Raw genomic sequence first — 22,168 nt, 5'->3', positions numbered from 1 at the left:
CTCTCCCGCCAGGCCGAGCGGTGAATCCTCGGGCTCTGGAATGCTGACAGCCCACCCGCGCCCCCCACGCGGCTTCTCGCAGTGCCTCGGAATCGCTCCAGCTTCTCCCGCGTCCGCCAACCCCACCCCCAGCCAAGCGCGCGCGCGCCGACTGGCTCTCCCGCGTCCTGCCCCGCGCAGGCCCAGGTCACGCCTACCACGTCCGCGCCCCGCCTCTCCGGCGCGCAGGCCCTGTCACTTGGCCCCGCCTCGTTTCTGGAGATCACGCCCATCCAAGACCACGCCCACCCCAGGCCCCGCCCCGGAGGCCTGAGAGCCTCGCTGGCCGGCTCCACTGCGGGGCGGTGCTGAGGGCGGTGGCGGGGCGGGCCGGAGGCCTGAGGCAGCCGCTGAGGGGCTCCGAGCCCACGGGGCGGGGCTCGAGGGCGGGCCGGGGCCGGTGCCGCGCGCTGGGATTTTTAAATGTCCCGCTCGAAGCCGGGCGCAGGAGCAGCCGGCTCGGCCGCCAGCGCGGTGTAGGGGGCAGGCGCGGATCCCGCCAGCGCCGCGCGCTCGGCCGCCGCCTCCCGCCTCCCGCTTCCCGCCCGCCGCCGGCCTCCTGTCCCGCTCGTGCGCGCCTGCCTACGGCCGACACGACTTCGGGTACGGGCTGCGGCGTCCGTGGAGCTCCGGGACCCGACCGGACCGGACTGGACCGGGTGGGAGTGGGGGTGGGGCGAGGTCGGGGTGCTGCCCCCCCCCTCCACGAGGCGTCCGCGTGGGTCGCCCCGTCCGGGGTGTCTGAGGGCGATGGGTCCCAGGGAGGTGTGGGAAGGGACACTGAGGCAGCCCTGGGCCCCCAGAGCGGCGATCTTTGGGGGGGTCCCCCTCGACCTGGGCCTGCACCCCCACCTGAAGCTCGGACCCGGGATCACCGGCTGCGGGCGTCGCCGTGGGTGACAGGCCACCCGGGCCCATCGGCCATTTTCCAGGCCGGCCCGGGAGGCTCCCGCCGCCGCCCGCGCGGGAGGGGGGAGGGGTGCGGGGTGGACAGCCGGGCGGGCCCGGGTCCTCTCCGTGTCCGGTGCTCACCCCCATTATCCGCTTCGTGTCCCCCCGCCCAGGCCTGAGGTGGGAGCCCCAAGCTCTGCACCATGCCAAGGGAAAGGAAGGAGAGGTGAGTGGCCAGGCTGCTGCGGTGGGGGAGGGGCGGCTGAGATTTGGGGGAGCAGCACCTCTGACACCACGTCTCTTCAGAGATGGGAAGGACCGGGGCAGCATGAAAGAAGAAGGTGGCACCGACTTCTCGGCCCGCTCCAGGAAGAGGAAGGCAAATGTGGCCGTGGTGAGTGACTGACTACAAAGGATACAGGTTGGGGAGGGAAACCCCCCCCCCATTCCATCTCACCTGGGTACCAGATTTAGATCTGATCACCCATGAATGAGGAGAATTAGTTGAGGAGGGGAGGTCCCTTTAGCTGAATGGCACTGAGAGCCTAACCAAGTCTCCCCCCCCCCTTTTTTTGTCTTTGGGCTATTCTGTGTGTTTCCTTGGTGGATTGGGATTTTATTTATTATTATTGTTTTAATGTTAGTTTCTGCAAGATCCAGATGAAGAAATTGCCAAGATTGACAGGACTGCGAGAGACCAGGATGGCAGTCAGGTAGGTCTGCAGGCCCACTGGGCCTTGTGTCTCCACCTGGGCTTGCTTTCTTGCTGGAGACCCCATGCTTTTTAAGTTTTCAGACCAGCCCTACAGGCCACATGGCGGAGCTGGATGGCTCTCAGTGTGGCTTGGCCTCTGCTGGGCCTTGGAATTTGGGAAGGATTTGTGTTTCTGACCAGCACCCCTGAGGTTACAGGTGCTGACACCCAGAAGAACCAGAACTGGCACTGGAGGAAACTAACTCAGAGAAGGCAATACCACAGTCCTTTGCAAGCCCATGGTAGAGCTGGACTTGCAACGCTGTTGCCAATGGCTAAAGACTTAGGGGATAGGACTCCAACCACTTCTCCTTCATCCAGATTTGTGACATGTTGTAGCCTCTAAGGACTTTTTTCCATCCCTTTAGGTCAGGTTTCATTCAGAGTTTTTCCTTCGTGACCCAGAATGTTCTACCCAGCCATCAGTGAACTGTATTGATCACTGTTGTCCAGGATGTACCTGGCCTCAGCAAGGGTCTGTCATGGTGTGTGTCTGAAGCAGTTTTTCCCTGACTGCTCCATCTTGCCATCCCTCCTAGCGAGTGCCTGCCAGATCTTTGACATGCAGCTTGGTAGCATGCTATCAGAAGCTCCTTGCAGAGAGAGCTTGTATTATCTCCTTGCCTCCAGAAATGGCTGGAGACTGTAGTTATGGCTCCGTTGGGCAAAGTGGCCTATCTCCAAACTGGCTGGTGAGACCTTCGGCCTCCATCACAGATAAAGCCGAGCAGGAATGGTATTCAGTTGACCTCATCTCTGTCCCAGTGAGGTTAACCGTGGACAGAAAGTGACTGTAGAACAGAGGAGGGGCAGCTGATCTGGAAGAGTGAAGGACTTCCATGGTCCACATGGTTTGCAATGCTGCCACCTGACACCCCAGCCCAGTCAGTAGTCTGCATTTCTGGGAGCACCCACTTGACACTGAGAAAAGGGGGTTGATTTCCCTGTTAGGAGAAGTACTTCCCCACAGGAAAGGAAGTAAGAACACATCCACATTCCTTTTTCACCCATTTCTTTACTTAAAGAAGGAACCCTCAGATGAAGCAAGTTGATTGTGTATTATAAGATGAATCCCTGCTTTGTAGGATTCAAGAGTGTTCATGTTGCCAGCTGTGTTTTCAACAGAAACTTCCCAGTGGAAATGCAGCAGAGCCATTCACTTGGAAATTGAGGCTCACTTCTGCCCTGAGGAATAACCACAGCAGTGCTGAGTGCCTGGGACAGGACTGGCTCCACATCTGGACTGTGGCCGTGGTGTCTGCAGTACAGGAATGGGCAGTGGCAAGAGCCCAGTTGTGACTGTCACAACATTTCCCACCAGAAGGCATTTTCATGATTGTCCAGAGATTAATGACAAATCACCGTTTATGGAGTGGTTTTCTTTCTCTGTGAAGCATGAGGCTAGAATTTGGGGTGTAACAGCTTTTGTGCCTAACTGCATAGAATTTTTTTCTCTGGAGGTGTTTGAGTTCTATCTAGTGTAACTTTGAGCCAATGAGATCTGTCATACTGAATTCATCAAGACCACAGAGATTTGTGATTCTTAGGCTACTTTTGGTTGTTTCTTGTTTGTTTGCGTTTTTGAGATAGGGTCTCCCTGTAGCCCCAGCTGGCCTGGAACTTGCTATGTAGACATCCACCTGCCTTTGCCTCCATAGTACTGGGACTAAAGGTGTGTACCATCACACCTGGAGTTTTTCCTGGTTTTGAAACAGGGTCTCCTTGTATAGCCCAGGCTGACCTTGAACTTATGATCCCCCTGCCTCAGCCTCCCAATTTCTGGAGAGCTGGGGTTAGAGGTGTGTACCACCTGGGTTATTCTAAATGAGAAAGATGCATAAAATCTATTGTGTAAAATCTATTTCACAGGTCCATTTTCTTTAATTTTTCTGTTACTCCATTTCTTCCAAAGTCAGGCTGATCTTGCGTCCTGTGAAATTTGATAGATGTCCAACTGCCTTATCCACTGCCTCCCATAAAAAGGCCAACTTTGGAACCCATTTGTCTGCTGTGGCTCACCCAATTTGTCTATGAACTGCAGGTTGGAAACTGCTAACAGTTAATCCCTAAAGGGCTGTTTCTAGATATGCCAGCCATCTGGCCGTAGTGGGTGCCACCTAGCTTGTACTTTTTGAAGGAGAACTCATTCTTGAATGAAGAGCAACTTCAGGCAGTGGTTAACATGAAGCTTTTGAGGCAAGGCGATGCTACTGAGCACGAAAATGTTGGAACTGAAAGGAAGCTGCCTTTCTGGCACAGCTCTTGGCAGGAGCTGTTGTGGATAATTTGCATGCCCGATTCTTTGTACACTGAGTGGTGAGGCACGTTAATCCAGCTCTGCTCTTCTACTTCGTGGAGCATCTGGGCTTCCTCCGAAGGTGGCTGAGGTGCTGGGGGAGCTGTAGACGTCCCCGTTGTCTTGTTTTGTTCTCTAGTCCACATTAATGGACTCTTGGTCTGAAATAATAATAAAAACCAGTGGTGCCAGGCTTGGCAATGCACTCCTGTAATCTGAGTGTTTGGGAGACTCAGGCAGGAGGATCATGAGTTTGAATGAATGAAGTGACACAGGTCTCAGACTCAGGGCTTCTATGCTAGTGGAATCATTACTTGCCTAATGTCCTTGGCCTCTATTTGATAACTTTAGAGATCAAAATATGGACTTTTTATATTAGGATGAGAAATTATAACTTACAAAGAAATTACTGAAAATGGCCTTAGTCTTTTCTGAATATTAAAAATCAACCAAAAGTCAATCCGAAGTCTTCAAAAGGAAAGCCTGTTGCTTTGGTTTTAAATGATGGATTGTTCATTTATCTGATGGTTGAGTTATGTTCTGTAAAGTTCTTGGATCCAAAGGTCTTTAGCAATGTCTAGGTTCTGTCTCCACAGACATATGGTACAACTTGTGACCACAGCTTATTTGGTTTAAACTAGGTAGCGGTTCATTTTGTCTTGTTTGGAGTCAGGGAAAACCAAAGGTGGTACCCCTTGGTGGGTGTGTATGGTCAATAACATGTCTTGTAAACTCTGGATTTCACCTGGCTCCTCTGTGTACAGTTGTCCTCCCAAGCACCTAGTTAGATGGTGATGGAGAGGACAAAACACCACAGATTTCCTAGTGTTTTTAGGGATCTCTGCTGTGCAGACTCCTACTTTACTCACAGGTGACATGGAAGTTCCCAGTCATGGCTGTGGCTTTGTGTGTTCCTGCCATTCCCATCTTATCCAAGGCCAGAGTGCCTGGGCCTGGCTCATCCATATTGGTGAACGTACAAGTCACTGGTTTCCATCCAACACCTTGCAATGTGTTTCATTGACAGTCTTGGGATGATAAGTCAGCATCCATGGACCCCTGCTCTTTCATCCCCACCCCTGACAAAGAAGAGGGCCCTGAGGTTGGGTACCCCAAGACTAAATTTGAGCCTCGGAAATGCAGACCATCCAGAGCCTCCCCGCTGCCTGTCTTAAAGTAGGTGTTGGTTTTGTTACATGCCTCTGGGTCCACATCAGTGTGAGTACATACTGACACCCATGGTGGGGGTTGTGTGTTTTTCTATAGCTGGGCAAATCGAGATGAGGTGTGGAGGATCATGTTAAGCAAGGACAACACTTACTTAAGAGATGAGCACTTTCTGCAGCGCCACCCTCTCCTGCAGGCGAGGATGAGAGCAGTTCTCCTGGATTGGCTGATGGAGGTGAGCTGTCTCAGCCCCTCTGGGTGGCAGGTCTCTAGGTGTGTGCTCTTCATGTGCTGACTCCATCAGCTCATTCTGGGTCTCCCAAGCTGCCTGGTGTATATACCATGGTACTGTGGTGATCTTTCTTCTTTTTCTTATTTGTTTATTTGTTTATTTATTTTGGTCTTTTTGAGATAGGATCCCCCTGTAGCCCCAGCTGGCTTGGAACTCATTATGTAAACCAAGCTGGCCTTGAACTCACAGAGATCTGCCTGCCTCTGCCTCCCAAGTACTGGAATTAAAGGCGTGTATCACTGTGCCTGGCTTTTTCCTGCATTTTTTTAAACTATTTTATTATTTTATTTTATGTGTATGAGTATATTGCCTACATGTATGTGAGTGTACCCATGTTGTGCAATGCCGCAGAGGTCAGAAGAGGGCATTGGAGTCCCCTGGAACTGGAGTTAAGAACGGTTCATAGCCACCATGTGGGTGCTGGGAATCGAACCCAGGTCCTCTGCAAGAGCAGTCAGTGCTCTTAATCGCTGAGCCATCTCTCTAGCCCCTTTCCTACATTCTTAGAAGAATTTCTAAAATCACTATCTCTTAGATATTTGAAAGTTGGCATCTAATTTTCCAACAACGTATAAATAGTTGCAAAGGCTGTTCTTTCCAATAAATTGTAAATATTGATAATTGAGCCCTGCGTTAAATTGCTTTAGACATTTCTACTGGAATGCAGAGCCCAGCTGTGTAAGTCACTGCCATTAGCTATAAGCATACATGAACAGGTTGTGTTCAGCAGTCAGCTCACAGGGTACATTTTTAAGTTCCTGGGGTCCATTCTCTTCACAGAATGAGCTCTCAGACTATCTTTCTCTAATCTTAGGATGTCACTCCCTGCTTCTCTACAGCAGTAAACAAAAAGTGAAATGGAGGCTGGGTGTGGTGGCGCATGCCTTTAACCCCAGCACTGGGAGGCAGAGGTAGGTGGATCTCTGTGAGTTCGAGGCCAGTCTGATCTACATAGCAAGTTCGGGGCCAGCTGGGGCTACAGGGAGACCCTGACTCAAAAAGAAAAAAAAAAAAGGTGAAATGGTGGTACAAACCTTTAATCCCAGCACTTAGGAGACAGAGGCAGCTGGATCTCTCCGAGATCCAGGTCAGCTGGGACTACAAGGAAACCCTGTGTCAAAAACAAACAAAAAAAGTTGGGGGCAAGAGAGATGGCTCAGTGGTTGAGTTCTTGCTACTCTTGCAGAACACATATGTTGAATTCCCAGCACCTACATGGGACAGATCACAACTCCTGTAACTCCAACTCCAGAGTATCTGACTCCCTCTTCTGGCCTCCTCGGCATTGCATACAACGTGTTCTTACAGACAACCAGGCATTCACATCTACACATAAATAAAAATAAATAAGATTTTTTAAAAAGTGAAATGTTGGGCTGGAGAGATGGCTTAGCGATTAAGAACACTTGACTGTTCTTGCAGAGGACCCGGGTTCAAATGTCTGTAACTCCAGTTCCAGGGGATCTGACAGCCTTTTCTGTCCTTCGTGGGCATTTGCACGACAGGGGTACACTTACCTATATGCAGGCATAACACTCATACACATAAAATAAAAATAATAAATAAAATAAATATTTTTTAAAGTAAATGTTAGGTGGCTTCGTTGCACAACAGATAGCACGTTGGACTTCTAAAAAGTGAAATGTTAAGGGCTGGGCCTGTAGCTCAGTGGTAGACTGCTTGCCTCACACTCATAAGATTTTTAGGTTTGCTTCCCATTCCCCATAAAGGGAAATTTTATTGGCAGTGCACTTCTTTCTAGGATGATCTTTTTTTTAAAAATATTTTATTTTTATTTTATGTGTATGAGTGTATTGTCTGCATGTATGTGAGTGCACCCATGTCGTGCATTGCCACAGAAGTCAGAAGAGGGCTTCAGAATCCCCTGGAACCGGAGTTAAGGACAGTTCATAGCTGCCATGTGGGTGCTGGGAATCGAACCCGGGTCCTCTGCAAGAGCAGTCAGTGCTCTTAACCTCTGAGCCATCTCTCCAGCCCCGTCTAGGGTGATCTTTGAGTGACTTACAGTACCTGAATTCAGAGAGGTCTTCCAGGTACTCTAAAAATGGAAGGGCAAGAAATGAGGTTTCCTTCTGAGAAGTGGAAGAATCATGTGCTCCCAGTAGTACCAATGCTGACATCATTCATCCAGAGGCCTGTGTCAATCAAGTTACTTAACTTTGAGTTTGTTTTGTTTTAGACAGAGTCTCATGTAGTCCAGATTGGCCTCAAACTTGTAATTTAACCAAGGGTAAACTTGAACTTCTGGTCCAAGTGCTGGGATTATAGGTGTGTACCACAAGTCCTTTCTTTTCTTGTTTTAAAGATTTTTTAAAGATTTTATTTATTATTTTTATCATATGTGTATGTGTGTATTTATTGCCTACATGTAGGTTAGTGCACCCGTGTCATGCAGTGCCTGCAGAGGACAGAAGAGGCTGTCAGATCCCCTGGAACTGGAGTTATGGACAGTTGTTAGCTGTCATATGGGTGCTGGGATTTGAACCTGGGTCTTCTGCAAGAACAGTGTTCTTAACCTCTGAGCCATCTTTCTAGCCCAAAGATTTATTTTTATGTATCTTGTGTATGCCAGTTATGTATAGGTTTCCTGCAGAGACCAGAGGAGGGTGTTGGATCCCCTGTAGCTAGAGTTACAGGGGGCTGTGAGTTGCCCAGTATGGGTGCTAGGAACCAAACTTGGGTCCTGGAACACCAGGAAGCACTCTTAACCATTGAGCCGTCTTTCCAGCCCCAGAATCTGGTTTCTTATCTCTAGTGTTTTCTAGTAGTGCTTTGAGTGCAGAGTTGCACTGGTGAAGTGGGGTATACGCCAGGCATCGTGGCACAAGCCTGTAATCCCAGCACTCAGAAGATGCGGAGACAGAATATCTTGAGTTCTTGGCCAGTCTGGGCTACATTCTGAAAACCCTGTGTGGGTGGGGGGAGGGGTGTATGAAGTTTTTGTTCTTGTTTCCTCATTGATCCCTAAGTCACCCATATTCCTGTTCTCCTTTTGAAGCTTAGGCACTGGAGCTGCCCACCACCGACCTACCTCATCACACTGCCCTTCTGCGGCCTTTGCAACATTTTGTAATTCCTCAAATTTTTCCATCTTAATCTCCTAGGTGCCAACTCCTAAAGAGCTTGACTGAGAGGTTCTAGGTGATTGGTGCCATTGTACTATGGAAGACTGTTTTAGAAATAGCTATATATGGCTTAAGCTAGACTTAGAAGGAGCCAGTGGTGGTTTGTGGAACTTTCTAGCAGGCTTGTGGGCATTAGCCCTTGGCCTCTGTTTCTACCTGCTGACCTGAGACTTAGGACTGGCTGAGGTGTTGCAGTTTCACACTCAGACATCAGACAGCAGTGAATGATGACCAGTATTTTCTTAGTCCTTTCAACCCCATTGTGTCCACATTTTATTAGGTCCTCTAGAAGTCCCAGGAGGTAGCAGGGCAAGTCTTTGTCCTGTCCAAAACCATGAAATACATGGTTTTGTCTGCTAGAGCCTAAACTACAACCTTGTTCTTTGATTTTTCAGTGCTTCTTAACAATATTTTTGCTTGCTGTATTTAGAGTTTTAGGGGCATGTCATAGTGTGTATTCCTTTAAACCTACTGGGAGTTTAGCTTCAGTGGCAGACCACTTGCCTAGCATGCATAAGACCCTAACCTCCATTCCTAGCACTACAAAAAGAAATAAAAATTAAAGGTAAACTTAATTGATATTGCTCAGTTATAAACAAATATGTTGGCTCTTTCCTTGAGGGATAATGAAACTTGTAAACGAGAGCCGAAGGGGGCTGAAGGGATGGTTTAGCAGTTAAGAGCACTTGCAGAGCCTGCGTTGAGTTCCCAGGACCCACTGATGGCTAACAACTGCCGAGCGATCTGTACTGCAGCTCCAGGGGATCCAATGCCCTCTTCTGGCCTCTTCAGGGCACCAGGCATACATGTAGTACACATTAATATTTAAGGAGCTGCATTTTTAGGGGAAAATTCATGGACTTTTTTGTGGGGGGAAGAGGTGGTTTTTTTATGAAAATGCTGCTTGGATGGGACTACGAGCCTGTCTTCCCTGTCCTGTGGACGTTTGCTCTTGCTTGTTGGATAGATCACAGAACACTTAGGCTCCTGTCTGAAGTCTCACTATGTGTTGCTTAGGGACATCCTTTTATACCTTTCATTAAAACCCAGAACAGGTTTGATTTTGCTGTTTTTTTCAAGTAACTTCTAAAATACTAAACACTCTTGCAGGTGTGTGAAGTCTATAAACTTCACAGGGAGACGTTCTACCTGGCCCAGGATTTCTTTGATCGGTACATGGCATCACAAGAGAATGTCATCAAAACCCTTTTACAGCTTATTGGGATTTCAGCCTTATTTATTGCCGCCAAACTTGAGGTGAACAATTTTCGAGTATTTATATAATGCACACTATTTTAAGTTTGACTGATACTAGGGGAAGAGGCCAGCTGTATCCTGAGTTTTCCTAACAAAAGGGCTTCTAAAGTTAAGACACACGGGAAGGAAAAAAGACACTGGGAACTGACTGAGAAGTTTATAGATTATTTAGATTTAACACAGTCACGTTAAGCAAAATTGAACTTTGAGCTGAAAAGATTGAAATTTTGGTGTGGTGTGGTGTGGTGGTTCCCGCCTGTAATCCCAGCACTCAGGTTGCTGAAGCAGGAGGATCATGAGTTTGTGACAGGTTTGGATTGCTGGAGTGGACCTGTGTCGAGCCTTTCCATATCTGTGTGCTAGAAAGAGTCATTTTGGATGTGAGTTATAATCTGGTGCTGTTGTGGATCATCTGCTTGCTAACAGCATCTTTTATCTCCTTTCAGGAAATCTACCCTCCAAAGTTGCACCAGTTTGCTTATGTGACGGATGGCGCTTGCTCAGGAGATGAAATTCTTACCATGGAATTAATGATTATGAAGGCATGTTACAAGTTAATCTTTTGAGACTGGATCTCACTGTGTAGCTCAGACTGGCTTTGCACTCATGATTTGCCTGCCTCAGCCTCCTGAGTGCCTGGGTGACAGGCCTGTGACATGAAGTGCATAGCTGATGCCTTTCTCCTGTGAAGTTCGGGTGGGCCTGGTGGGCCTTCTCCAGCTAGTCTGCAGTCGCAGGGAACATGGCTGCCTCTCAGGCTTTTTACAAGTACCGTGTCTTTTCTTTTCCTTCAGGCCCTTAAGTGGCGTTTAAGCCCTCTGACCATCGTATCCTGGCTGAACGTTTACGTGCAAGTTGCATATGTCAATGACACGAGTGAAGTGCTGATGCCGCAGTACCCACAGCAAGTCTTCGTGCAGATTGCAGAGGTAGGCAGGCTAGAGGGTCACCCTGCTGCTCACTGGGATGCTCCAGGGCTCCACCCCACAGCTCCCCTGGGGGGCTTCCAGCAGTGTAGTGTGTGGTATCTGTCTTAGCATTCCTGTCTTCCCCTAGCTTCTAGATCTCTGCGTCCTGGATGTTGGCTGCTTAGAATTTCCATATGGTGTACTGGCTGCTTCTGCCTTGTATCATTTCTCGTCATCTGAATTGATGCAAAAGGTTTCAGGTATGTTGGCTTTCCTGGGAGCTCACAGTCAGGTGTTTTACACCTACAATGCAGCTGTCAGCTCCAGACTGACCCTGTCTTTTTGCCCTCAGGGTATCAGTGGTGTGACATAGAGAAGTGTGTCAAGTGGATGGTTCCATTTGCCATGGTCATACGGGAGACAGGAAGTTCCAAGCTCAAGCACTTCAGGGGAGTTGCTATTGAAGACTCTCACAACATCCAGACCCACACCAACAGCTTGGATTTGCTGGTCAGTAATGCCCTTGCTTCCCTCAGACCCACAAGTGCTTAAACAGCACTGCTTAAATGGCCTGCTTATCCTCCTTTGGGCAGGCCCCAGAAAACCTGGGAAAACCCAGTTCCCATTTTTTATTTTGAGACAGTCTCCCTGTAGCTGCAGCTGGCCTGGAACTCACTATGTAGACCGGGCTGGCCTGGAACTCAAGAGATCTGCCTCCCAAGTGCTGGGATCAAAGGTGTATGTCACCACGCCCAGCTAATCCAGTTCTAATTCCTTGAAGAACCTTTCTGGTCCATAGACCATGGTCTCGGGTGTCTGTAGACCACAGACGGAGTTTTCGTTGCTTTGTTTGTTGAGACACAGTCTTAATATATAGCCCAGGCTGACCTAGAACTTGAAAGCCCCCTGCCTCAGATCCTAAGGAGTAGGTTCACAAGCATGTGCCCCTGGGCCTAACTTTGTCTTTGCTATTTTTCTCTCCATTAAAAAAAGAAAAAAACTTCAACAGCTTTTTCTCTTATTCTTGTCCATAGGACAAAGCCCAAGCGAAGAAAGCCATATTGTCTGAACAAAACAGGATTTCTCCTCCCCCCAGTGGGGTCCTCACCCCCCCGCACAGCAGTCAGAAGCAAAACAGTGAGCAGGAGACAGACTGACCATGCCTACCCTCACCTCCAAAGACAGTGGTGCAGGAGCACTACCCCGAGCTCTCGAGCTACCTAGGAGGGATGCTGCCTAGGAGGGGTGTGGGAGCTCCTGCAGGTGCTCCTTGGGAGGGTGCGTCTCTCCTGCAGCTGGCCTACAGATAGCCTTGGACAGAAGTGCTTTCATTAAATGCTAGGTGTTTTAACAAGAGGGTCAAGTACACCAGCCACCTCCAGAACACCACCGAGTGCTCAGACGCTGCTAAGGAGGGTGCTACTTGATCCATTGACTCTTCACACACATGACAAAAGCTTGAAGTTACAGAGGCTACAGTCGCTGCTGGCCTCTGCTCGGGTGTTCTGGGTTGCTGTTCTGTTATGTGGGAGGGGGTTGTGAGCAAGCATGGAATGCAGAGCCCACAGCCAGCGGGCCAGGGCCTGCCCTTCCCACTGTCAGCTGACAGCGTGCCCTGCCTTCCATGAACTCGTGTTTTGTAAGTGCTGCTATGTCTCCATTTTTAATAAAGATAATACTATCTTTGAAACTTTGTCTGCTAATGTAAACTGGGAGTCACCTTTCAGTGTGGCCAAATCAAGTTCTCTTCATTTCTTGGAATTTGTATTTTTGAGACAGGGTCTTGCTATGCAACTGGGGTTGGCCTTGAGCTTCCTACATAGCCCAGCCTTCCACCAGACTCTGCCATAATGCCCCACACAGGTGGCTCTTCATGCCGGAATCAACCATCATTTACCACAGTTGTGAAGCCACTTCCACACCCAGGAGGTTTTAGTAGTATCATTTCCTCCCTAGCCTATTTAAAGGTCATTAAAAACCTGTAACTCATATTCACCCTTACCCAAATCTAAAGAAGAGCCTTTGTTTGAAAAGTTTAACATAGTAGCCTGAAACTGCTTCTAAGAAGAAACTAGGCACCTTAGCACACACCTGCAGTTCCAGCATTTGGCATCTGAGGTGGGAGGTTTGAGAGTGCTAGGTTGCCCTGGCCTCTTTGAAAGACCCATTCTCAAAGGATAGAAAGGGAAAGGGGCAGATGGGACAGTTAATGAGACAGAAGCCAGGATGGTAGTGTTATCATCAAACTGGTCACAGGGTCACTGTCCACTTACAGATCTAATGGATAGTTTCCATCACCTTTTGCTGGTCATTTTCTTAATACGTCATTTTAACAGGGTTTGTACACACAAAGGAAGGTGAAAGAACAACTTATTTCATCTTAAAGTTGTCAGAACTCTAAAGTAGAAAGCATTTGAGATCTGTATTATTTTTACAAAGTTGGTGGTACTCTATTTTTTTGAGGTTGCTTTTGTAGTTCTGGTAAGTTTAGTAGTTTCCCTAGTAAGTGCATCAGAAATCTACAGAGTGGTATCTAGATAGAACAATAGCATCCCTGCCTAGTTATTTCCAAATCCCAGGCAGAGATGCTCTTGAATTAGAAAGCAGTGACTGTGAGGCTTGGTGGGTCACACTTGTACCTGCACTCAGGGTTGAGGCAGGAAAGAATTCAAGGGCAGCCTGGGCTATGGAAGGAGAACATAACTCAAAGAAACAAGTTATGTTTTGTTTGATACAGGGTCTCACTGTAGCTCAGGTTGGCCTCAAACTCACCACCCTTCTCAGCTTTTTTAATTTTTTTAGTCTTTTTGAGACAGGGTCTCCCTGTAGCCCCAGCTGGCCTAGAACTCGATGTACACCAGGCTGGTGGTTGACTTGGCCTTTCATGGCCTGGCTTTGCGGTGCTGTTTGCTGCATCCTTTCTGTGATGCTAACACTAGCTGAAGCCAGATGATAATCAGAAGAGGCTCTGAGATGAAATGGCCGGGAGAATGGTCAGCAGAGACAGTGGGGGCTTTCACACATCTTACCTTTGAGATGGGGACACAGCAGCCTATAGGCAACCTCAAGTCTTGACTGGATTGAGGCCAGGCACATCATACATCCTTTTCTCCCCAGCTCACATTTATTCTCTGGACCTTACCGGTATCGTTTCTTTGCCACTGTTCTGAAAGCACTGATCCTTAGGTGGTAGACATGGGAAATTTTCCAGAGCCGTCTTCCCTGTGTGGCCCTTGGGTGGCTTACCATTCCACAGACATCATTTCACACCGAGTGGGTAAATGAATAATGGTGAGGTCCTAGGAATTGTGTTCCTGAGGCAGACAGGGAACACTGGAATCCCCTTAAGACCCAGAGCACAGTGCCTGATCCACATCTATCCCCAACTCAGACACAAATGAGATCGGAGAATATTCAGGCAAAATGAGGCTATATCTCAGCACGGATGGAAGGGAAATCAAACCTGATAATGTCTCGTCGTATTTACCCAACTGTGCATTTTCCTACCACATGTTCAGCATTTTGAAATTCAAATCACGTTTATACCTTGGACATTGTTAGAAGACTATTTTTATCCGTGCTGTAATCATCTAATTTGCTGATTACAGGTCTCAAATTGCCACAGAGAACTCAATTTTTGAAAGAATTGTCCTATTTGATCAAATATGTTATTCAAGCAATGCAGTCATTTGTTCCACAAGGTTACCTGCCAGGCAGAGTTAACCAGGAGTAACAGCATTAGAAGCCCACACTTAAAACCGAGCATTAGCTAATCTGCCTGCGACAATAGAGTCTTAAATATAATTTGCTGCAGACACTCAGTTCCTGCGCTGACAGACAATTGCATTTCGTATTCAATGAGCATAGATTTTTCCTACCTCGTCCTAATTCCGAATTTAACTCTAGAAGATTCTAATGTGCTCAGTTTCACTAGCTTACCAGGTACTATTTCCCAGGAGCCTTGGATGAGAAGGGCAACACTATCCTTTATTAAATAAACACTCCCTTTAAGTCATTTTTACAATCACTGCCAATTGCGAAGTGTAATATCAGATTGGGCCAGGAGGTTCAAGTCTAACACTCGCTTTTCCTACTTTGATGTGTGTAGTACGTTCTTATGGGACCTACTGTGTATGTACCAGGCACCACCAGTGCTATACATGAGGCCTGAGAAGGCCTCCAGTGACAGGTGAGCAAACATAAGTCCCAGGAGTGAGTGGCCCCCAGGGAGCAAGACTTTGTCTTTGGTTTGGTTTTGTCTTTTGAGACTGTCTTGCCTCGTAATTCAGGCTGGCCTGAAACTGGCAATCCTCCTGCCTCAGCTCAGCACATCTGGCATTCCACATGTGCCCCACCCTGCCAGGCTAGGTGTGGCTGTTGAGTTCCAAGATGGGGTGGGGTGGAGGAAGATGAGGCAGAAAAGGTGACAGACTGCACATCAAAATGAACATGGGTGTGGTGTCCCGGCTGCAGGAAGCTGGGGTCAGTAAAGAGGAACAGCGTGACTGACAGACAGGCTTAGAGCCAGTCTGGAGGCAGGCAGAGGAAAGCAGCCCAGAGTTATGGCTCTGTGCAATGTAGGGAAAGGACTGCAGTGTGTGGGGGCCACAGAGGAAAGGCAGCAGGAGCATCTAAAACTGGGCACCTCTAATACTTCATTGTACTTACTTACCTGTGTGTGCTACAGTGTGCAGGTGGAGGTCAGAGGACAAGGTGCAGGCGTTGGTTTTCTCCTTCCACCATATGAGTCTCAGGGAATTGAACTCAGGTCCTCAGGCATGTTGGCATGCATCTTTACCTGCTGAGCCATCCTGGTGGCCCCATTTCATTTTATTTTATTTGGCTCTTAGGGCATTGCAAATGTTACATAAGGGCTCATTCCCAGACCTTCCTTTTTAATATTTTTATTTTTTAATATTTATTATTTTTATTTTATGTGTATATCGCCTGCATGTATATAAGGGCACCCATGTCATGCAATGCAGATAGAGTTCAGAAGAGGGTATTGAGTTCCCTGAAACTGAAGTTACAGATGGTTTTTAGCCACCCTGTAGGTGCTGGTAACTGAACCTGGGTCCTCTGCAAGAGCAGCCAGTGCTTTTAACTGCTGAGCCATCTCTCCAGTCCCTTTTTAATATTTTTAATCGAGAGAGAGCGATAGAGCGAGAGAGCGAGAGAGCGGGGGGAGGGGAGAGAGAGAGAGAGAGAGAGAGAGAGAGAGAGAGAGAGAGAGAGAGAGAGAGAGAAAGCAGTGATCAGAGGACAGCCCTGGGTATGAGTCCTAGTCTTCCCCCTGGTTTGAGACCGGTCTCTTGCTCACACTGCATCTTCCAGGCTAGCCAGCCCCTGAGCTCTCAGGGAGTCTCTGTGTGCCATTTCGCTGTATGAACCAGGGTTACAGATGTTCACTACCACACTAGATTTATGTGGGTTCTGGGGGTCCAAATTCTGATCCTCATGTTTGCATATGAAGTGCTTTACTCAGGGAGCCATATCCCCACTCCTCTTCCCCCTTTTAAATTCTGAAACAGGGTCTTGCTAAATTGCTCAGGCTGACTTTGAATTTGTGATCCTCCTGCCTTTGCCTCCCAAGTAGCTGGGATTACAGGTGTGCATCATCCTAGCACTAAGTTCCCTTTCTTCTCTCCTTCCTTCCTCTCTTCATTCCTTCATTCCTTTTGAATCAGTATCACTATGTGGCCCAGGCTGGCCTTGAACTCATAATCCTCCTGCTTCATCCTCCTGAGAACTGGGATTATAGACCAGCATTAATTTCTAAACAGCCCAGGGGCTTGAGTGACTGCTCCCACCACTCTTCAGACTCTTCAGCCACAGTGATTTCTGCCCTGCACATCTGCCTGCCCAGGCCAGCTAGGATCTTGCTGCCCGTGTGAGTACATCCCATTTTTGGCCTCCACTGAGAGAATCTTTCCACTGGTTTCTAGAAGCGGTCACCTTGAGCTGGGACCTGGCTCTGCCAGTTCTTGGAGTGATCCATGCTTATCTTCTCCTGGTTTAGTGCCCTCTGCTCTGTTCTGAGTACTGAGAATGACATTAAACACTAAGCCTATTGAACTGAAATGGAACAAGGCATAGCTAATGCTTAGCAAAAAATGCTGGGGGCATGGCTCAGCAGTAAAATGCTTGCCTGGGATCCACCAGTGAGGGGCTGGGGGCATGGCTCAGCAGTCGGACATTGCTACTGATGCCCCTGCACCATTCCCAAATCACCCCAATGTATACTCTTCACCTCCCCATATCTGTTCCTGACTACTATAGTGCCATCTCCCCCCTATTTTTGCTATTTTCAGCTGTTGTGGTGGCACACGCCTGTAATCCTAGCACTTGAGAGGCTAAGGCAAAAGGATCTTCAGTTTGAAGCCAGCCTTGGCTACAAAGCACAGCCCTGTCTCAAAGAGCCTCAGTATATAAAAATAGAATCTCTATTATTTGACTTTATTGGTTTTAACTCTGATTACCAAAGTAAAGTGTGTCATTTATAATAAATAAGAATGCTACAAACATGAAAGTATAGAAAGTGGCAGTCCTGGGGCTGGAGAGATGGCTCAGCAGTTAAGAACACTGGTTGTTCTTGCAGAAGACCCGGGGTTGAATCCCAGCATCCACATGGCATCTAACAACTGTCCATAACTTCAGTTCCATGGGATTCGACAGCCTCTTCTGTCTTCCGGGTGCACTTACCTACATGTAGACAATATACACATAAAATTAAAATAATATATATGTAAAGAAAGTGGCAATCCCCCAGAGGTGACAGTCCTAGCTTGTGTTCAAATATTTTACCTGGCCCCAGAATTCTTTTTGTTGTTGTTTGGTTGGTTTGTTTTTTTTTTTTTTTTTGCAACAGGATCCCCCTATAGCCCCAGCTGGCCTGGAACACACTATGTAAACCAGGCTGGCCTCAATCCCACCAAGATCTACCTGTCTCTGCCTCCTGAGTTCTAGAATTAAAGGTGTGTGCCACCATGCCTGGCCTTAGGAACAGAATTTAGAGTTATTCTGAATTAATGAAGGAAAATGTTTGCTGTTTTTCTATGGGGCTGTTTTCATTCCACATTACCATGCCCACGTAGTTTAAAATGTGAATGTAGGCTCAGAGATGGGCCTCTGCAATGCCAACTATTCAGGCGGCTGAGGCAGATGATTGTTAAGGCTGCCCTGGGCAGTAAGACCCTGTCTCAAAAAGATTAAATGACAAACATATCCACATCCACTCTTTTTGTTTTTAAATTTTAAAGATCACCTGCCAGTTCATTTCCTCACCTAGCATGAGGCTTGGCACAACACAGGTGCTGATTAGATATCCGCTACTGCCAGGCATAGTGGCATGCCACACGCCTTTAGTCCCAGCACTTGAGAGGCAGAGGCAGGCAGATCTCTATGAGATCAGAGCCAGCCTGGACTACATTTGAGTTCCAGGTCATCTGTGACTACAGGGAGATCCTGTCTCAAAAAAGACCAAATAAGAAAATAAATATCTCTGCTGAATGGATGGACAGATGGATGGAATCTTACATGGACAATCTTTCATCATGTGCTTTACTATTCCTATCCAGTAGATTATAGACCAGCTTCTTCAATTAAGATTGCAAAGCAAGGTGGCTGGAGATATGATAGCCTGGCAGTTAAGAGCATCAGCTGTTCTTGCAGATGACCTGGCTTCAGTTCCCAGCACCCACAGCACCCATATTACCATAGGTGCTGGGAATTGAACCCAGGTCTTCTGCAAGAGCAACCAGTGCTCTTAATTGCTGAGCCATCTCTTCAGCCCCTTAAAGGGTTTTGGGTTTTTTAGAATTTATTTATTTTTAGGTAATGTGTATGTATGTTTTGCCTGCACGTAGGTACATGCACTGCATGCCTGCAATGCCTGTGGAGGCTAGAAGAAGGCACCAGATCCCCTGGAAGTAGATTTACAGGAGATGGTTAGCTACCATGTGGGTGCTGGGAACTGAACCCAGGTTCTCTGCAGGAGCAGCAAGGGCTTTTAACCACTGAGCTATCTCTTCACTCCCATGCCAAAGGGGTTTTCATTACCTTTAAACCATTTAAAACAGGAGGAAGATCAGGAGTTCAAGGCCAACATGGACTACAGAATTCTAAAAAAATCAAAAGCAAAATAGAGAGATTTGGCATTCCCAGCTCTGGGAAGCCCTGTATACATTGCACACAATCTACAATATGCCAGCATCCCCTCCCTCTCCGCAGCCCGACGGTATCCCCCATGCTAGGCCCAGTACTGTTATTGTCAAGTGGCTATTCCAGGGAAGAACACAGCTGGATGTGGTGTCACAGGGCTGGAATCCCACCCTGGAGACTGAGAGTTTGAGGCAAGCCGGGGCTACAGAATGAGACCTTGTTGTCCCAAAAGAATTTGTTTTAAAAATGAAGAAAACAGCCGAAGGTGGAGATTTTTCAAAAAGAAAGGGGAAAGAATGTTTTTTCCAGAGGTGCACATGTTTGACCCTTGTTATATTCAGTGACGTATCATTATTCCAAACCAGGTGTGGAAGTGCATGCCTGTCATCTCAGCACTCAGGAAGCAAAGGCAGGAGGATTGCTGCAAGTTCAAGGCCAGTCTGAGCTACATGACAAGACTGTCTCAAATAAATAAATAAAATTAAAAGTATAAAAATATGGTCAGGCACTCAGGAGGCAGAGGCAGGTGGATCTCTGTGAAATTGAGGCCAGCCTGGTCTACACAGCCAATTCCAGGCCAGTGGGGGCCACAGGGAGACCCTGTCTCAAAGCAAAAACAAAATCGGACAACAACAACAAAAGCAATATTTAAAAAAAAAAAAAAACAAAAAAAACCTGCCTGACTCCCAAAGACATCTGAGTTTCAAGCCCCGGCTTTGTGGGAAAGCTATTTGCCAGCTCTGTGCCTCAGTTTCTACAGCAGCCCAGGATGTTCTTGCACAGTGCCCAGGGTGGAATTTGGGGTCAGCAGAGAAGAGATGCTTTCTGTTTCCTGCAGACTCAGCTTCCAGATAGTGATGAAAACCTAATTCGAGATGTTTTCTGGTTGCAATCGCATTTCAAGGACCGCCCCTGCTTCCTCTCATGCAAAGGTGGTTTCATTTCTGTAGCGAGCAGACTGGGTGGGGGTGAGGCCCACAGCAGTGCACAGGGCAGATGTCACCCTGGCAAGTGGGTGGACCCCACCTTCCCTTAGCCTTCCTGGCTTCCTGGAGAGCCTTAGAGTGATCTTTGACCCTCAGCCCATCTAAAGCATGTCAAGGCCAGAAGGGGAGCAGGTGAGATTTCAAGGTTACTCCTCCAAATGATGCCAGACACAGAAAGGCTGAAGTCAAAAGTTCCTGGCTGCCCTGATGGGTGGCCAGTAAGGAATCCCAGGAGGAAGGATCTCTCCTAGAGCTCTTCTACCCCAGGCAGACTTTGCTCTCCCTCCGGAGACCCTGAACAGTGCTGCAGGAAGACCCCGTCTTTGTTCTGTCTCACGGTAGAGGATGGTCCAGTAGACTAACTACAGCTTGTAGGGCTGGGGACATAGCATTGTGTCAGCTGCTGGCTTTCAGATTCAGGAGTGACTCCTTGTAAGTGTATTTCGGTGAGGCAGGGCAGCTGGAGGCCCATCCCATTTGTGGGAAGAGCTAGATACAGGCGTTGATAAGAAATTCACACAAGCACAAAAGGAGGGTGGGTGAGGTTTATCAATTACATTTCTTTTATCCTCCTAACAATGGCACTGCAGTAATCAACTCTGAAAGTACACAATGGATGGTAATGATTTCATCCTTTTTGTTTCTGTTGAAAAAAAAAACACATTCTGTCTGCCCAGTTAGCCTCATGTAAGCCTGGAGCCCAGCAAGGCCCTGGCAACCCTCACCTGAGCCTTCACCTCAGCTCTCACCAGGAATGAGCACAGCAGTCCTGCCTGGCTCCCACCCCTGCCTCACTTTGCTCCACCTCACTGGACCACATGTAGGCCCTCTGACAGGAATCCAGTCCTGTCTCTACATGCAATTACAGTTATGTGTTTGTGTTTGTGTGTATGAGTGTGTATGCACGTATGTCTGTGTATGTATATGTGAACGTGTGTGCACGTGTATGAGTGCGGATGTGTGCATGTGTGTACATGTATATATGAGTGTGCATGCACATCTATGTGTATGCATGTCTATGTGTATGCATGCATGTGTGTATGTATGAATGTGCATGCATATGTGTATGCATCTGTGTTTTTTTCGAGCATCATTTATGAGTGGGAGATCTTTTTTTGTGACCCTCCAATCCATTCCTCACTAAAAGGCTCCTTTTGAAGAAAGAAAAGGGGGGAGAAGAAGGAAGAGGAGAGGAGGAGAGGGGAGGGAAGGGGAGGGGAGGAGAAGGGAAGAGAGGGAGGAGGGAGAGGGAGACAGAAAATCCCCCAGGCCTGGCAGGCAAATTAGTTACCAGACTATGTAGGGGGAGGAAGGGAGGGAGGAAGGAAGGAAGGAAGGAAGGAAGGGGAGGAAAGAGGAGAGGAGGGGAGGGGAGGAGAGGAGAGGAGGGGAGGAGAGAAGAAGGGAGAGGAGGGAAGGAGAGAGGAGGGGAGAGGAGGGGAGGGGAGGAGTCTGCACTCTTTCCACAGTTCCTGCTATTATTAGATTGCATTATTTGCTGACCCACATCACCCTCTCACCCCAGGCCCAGGTGGAGGTGTCAGAAATGGCCTGGAAGTTTCCAAACTCACCTATACTCACCTTGATGTCCTTCTTTCACTCTCCTACTGAGTTGCACCCCATAAGGGAATGCTATCCCCTAAAAAGCCCCCAGCCAGTACCTGATGGTTTCTACTATAAATGAGAGCAACGAAAGACTGGTTATTATTAACTAGACACAAACACCATCAGCCTGGAGTGTGTGGGGAGTGCTACCAGGCATTAAATGAAGGTTCTGTGGGCCTGGCAGCACAGGCCTGTAATCCCAGGTACTCATATGGCAGTGGCAGGAGGACCAAAAGTCCAAAGCCTACCTTGTCTACAGAGTGAGTCAGAGGCCAGCTTGGACTATTTAGCAAGATTCAAAGTAAAAAATTAAGAGCAAAGGGCTCAACGGTTAAGAACAATTGCTGTTCTTCCAGAGGACCTGGGTTCACTTCCCCATGGCAGCCAACAACCAGGGTATCTGACACCCTCTTCTGGCTTCCTCAGGTATTACATGCACGTGGTGCACTTACATACACACTCATACACATAAAATAAAAATAATACATATTTTTTAAAGAGTGGACTGGGGCTGGAGTTCAGTGGAAAACACTTGTCTAGCATGCATGAGGCCCTGGATTTGATCTCTAGTAACAAAGTAAAAGGAAAGGAGGAAGGAAGGAATGAAGGAAGGGAGGGAGGGAGGGAGGGAGGGAGGTAAGCAGGGGCCATAGGCAGATTGGGGCCA

General features: G+C 47.9%; 1 protein-coding gene across 1 annotated transcript; it reads left to right on the top strand.

Moving 5' to 3' along the window:
- The first annotated feature begins 440 nt into the window (after positions 1–440).
- Positions 441–12,416, top strand: Ccne1 (cyclin E1). The gene is made up of 12 exons (XM_008841526.2): positions 441–642; positions 1,104–1,156; positions 1,237–1,324; positions 1,575–1,643; positions 5,008–5,156; positions 5,247–5,382; positions 9,696–9,842; positions 10,289–10,384; positions 10,637–10,771; positions 10,899–11,010; positions 11,103–11,260; positions 11,785–12,416. The coding sequence occupies exons 2-12, from the start codon at positions 1,134–1,136 to the stop codon at positions 11,905–11,907; spliced, it is 1,236 nt and encodes a 411-aa protein (XP_008839748.1). The 5' UTR covers positions 441–642; positions 1,104–1,133; the 3' UTR covers positions 11,908–12,416.
- The last annotated feature ends 9,752 nt before the right edge of the window (positions 12,417–22,168 follow it).

Source organism: Nannospalax galili, unplaced genomic scaffold (assembly GCF_000622305.1).
Source record: "Nannospalax galili isolate Female #2095 unplaced genomic scaffold, S.galili_v1.0 scaffold1231, whole genome shotgun sequence".
NCBI lineage: Eukaryota > Metazoa > Chordata > Mammalia > Rodentia > Spalacidae > Nannospalax > Nannospalax galili.
This window is presented reverse-complemented; position numbering and strand designations above follow the sequence as displayed.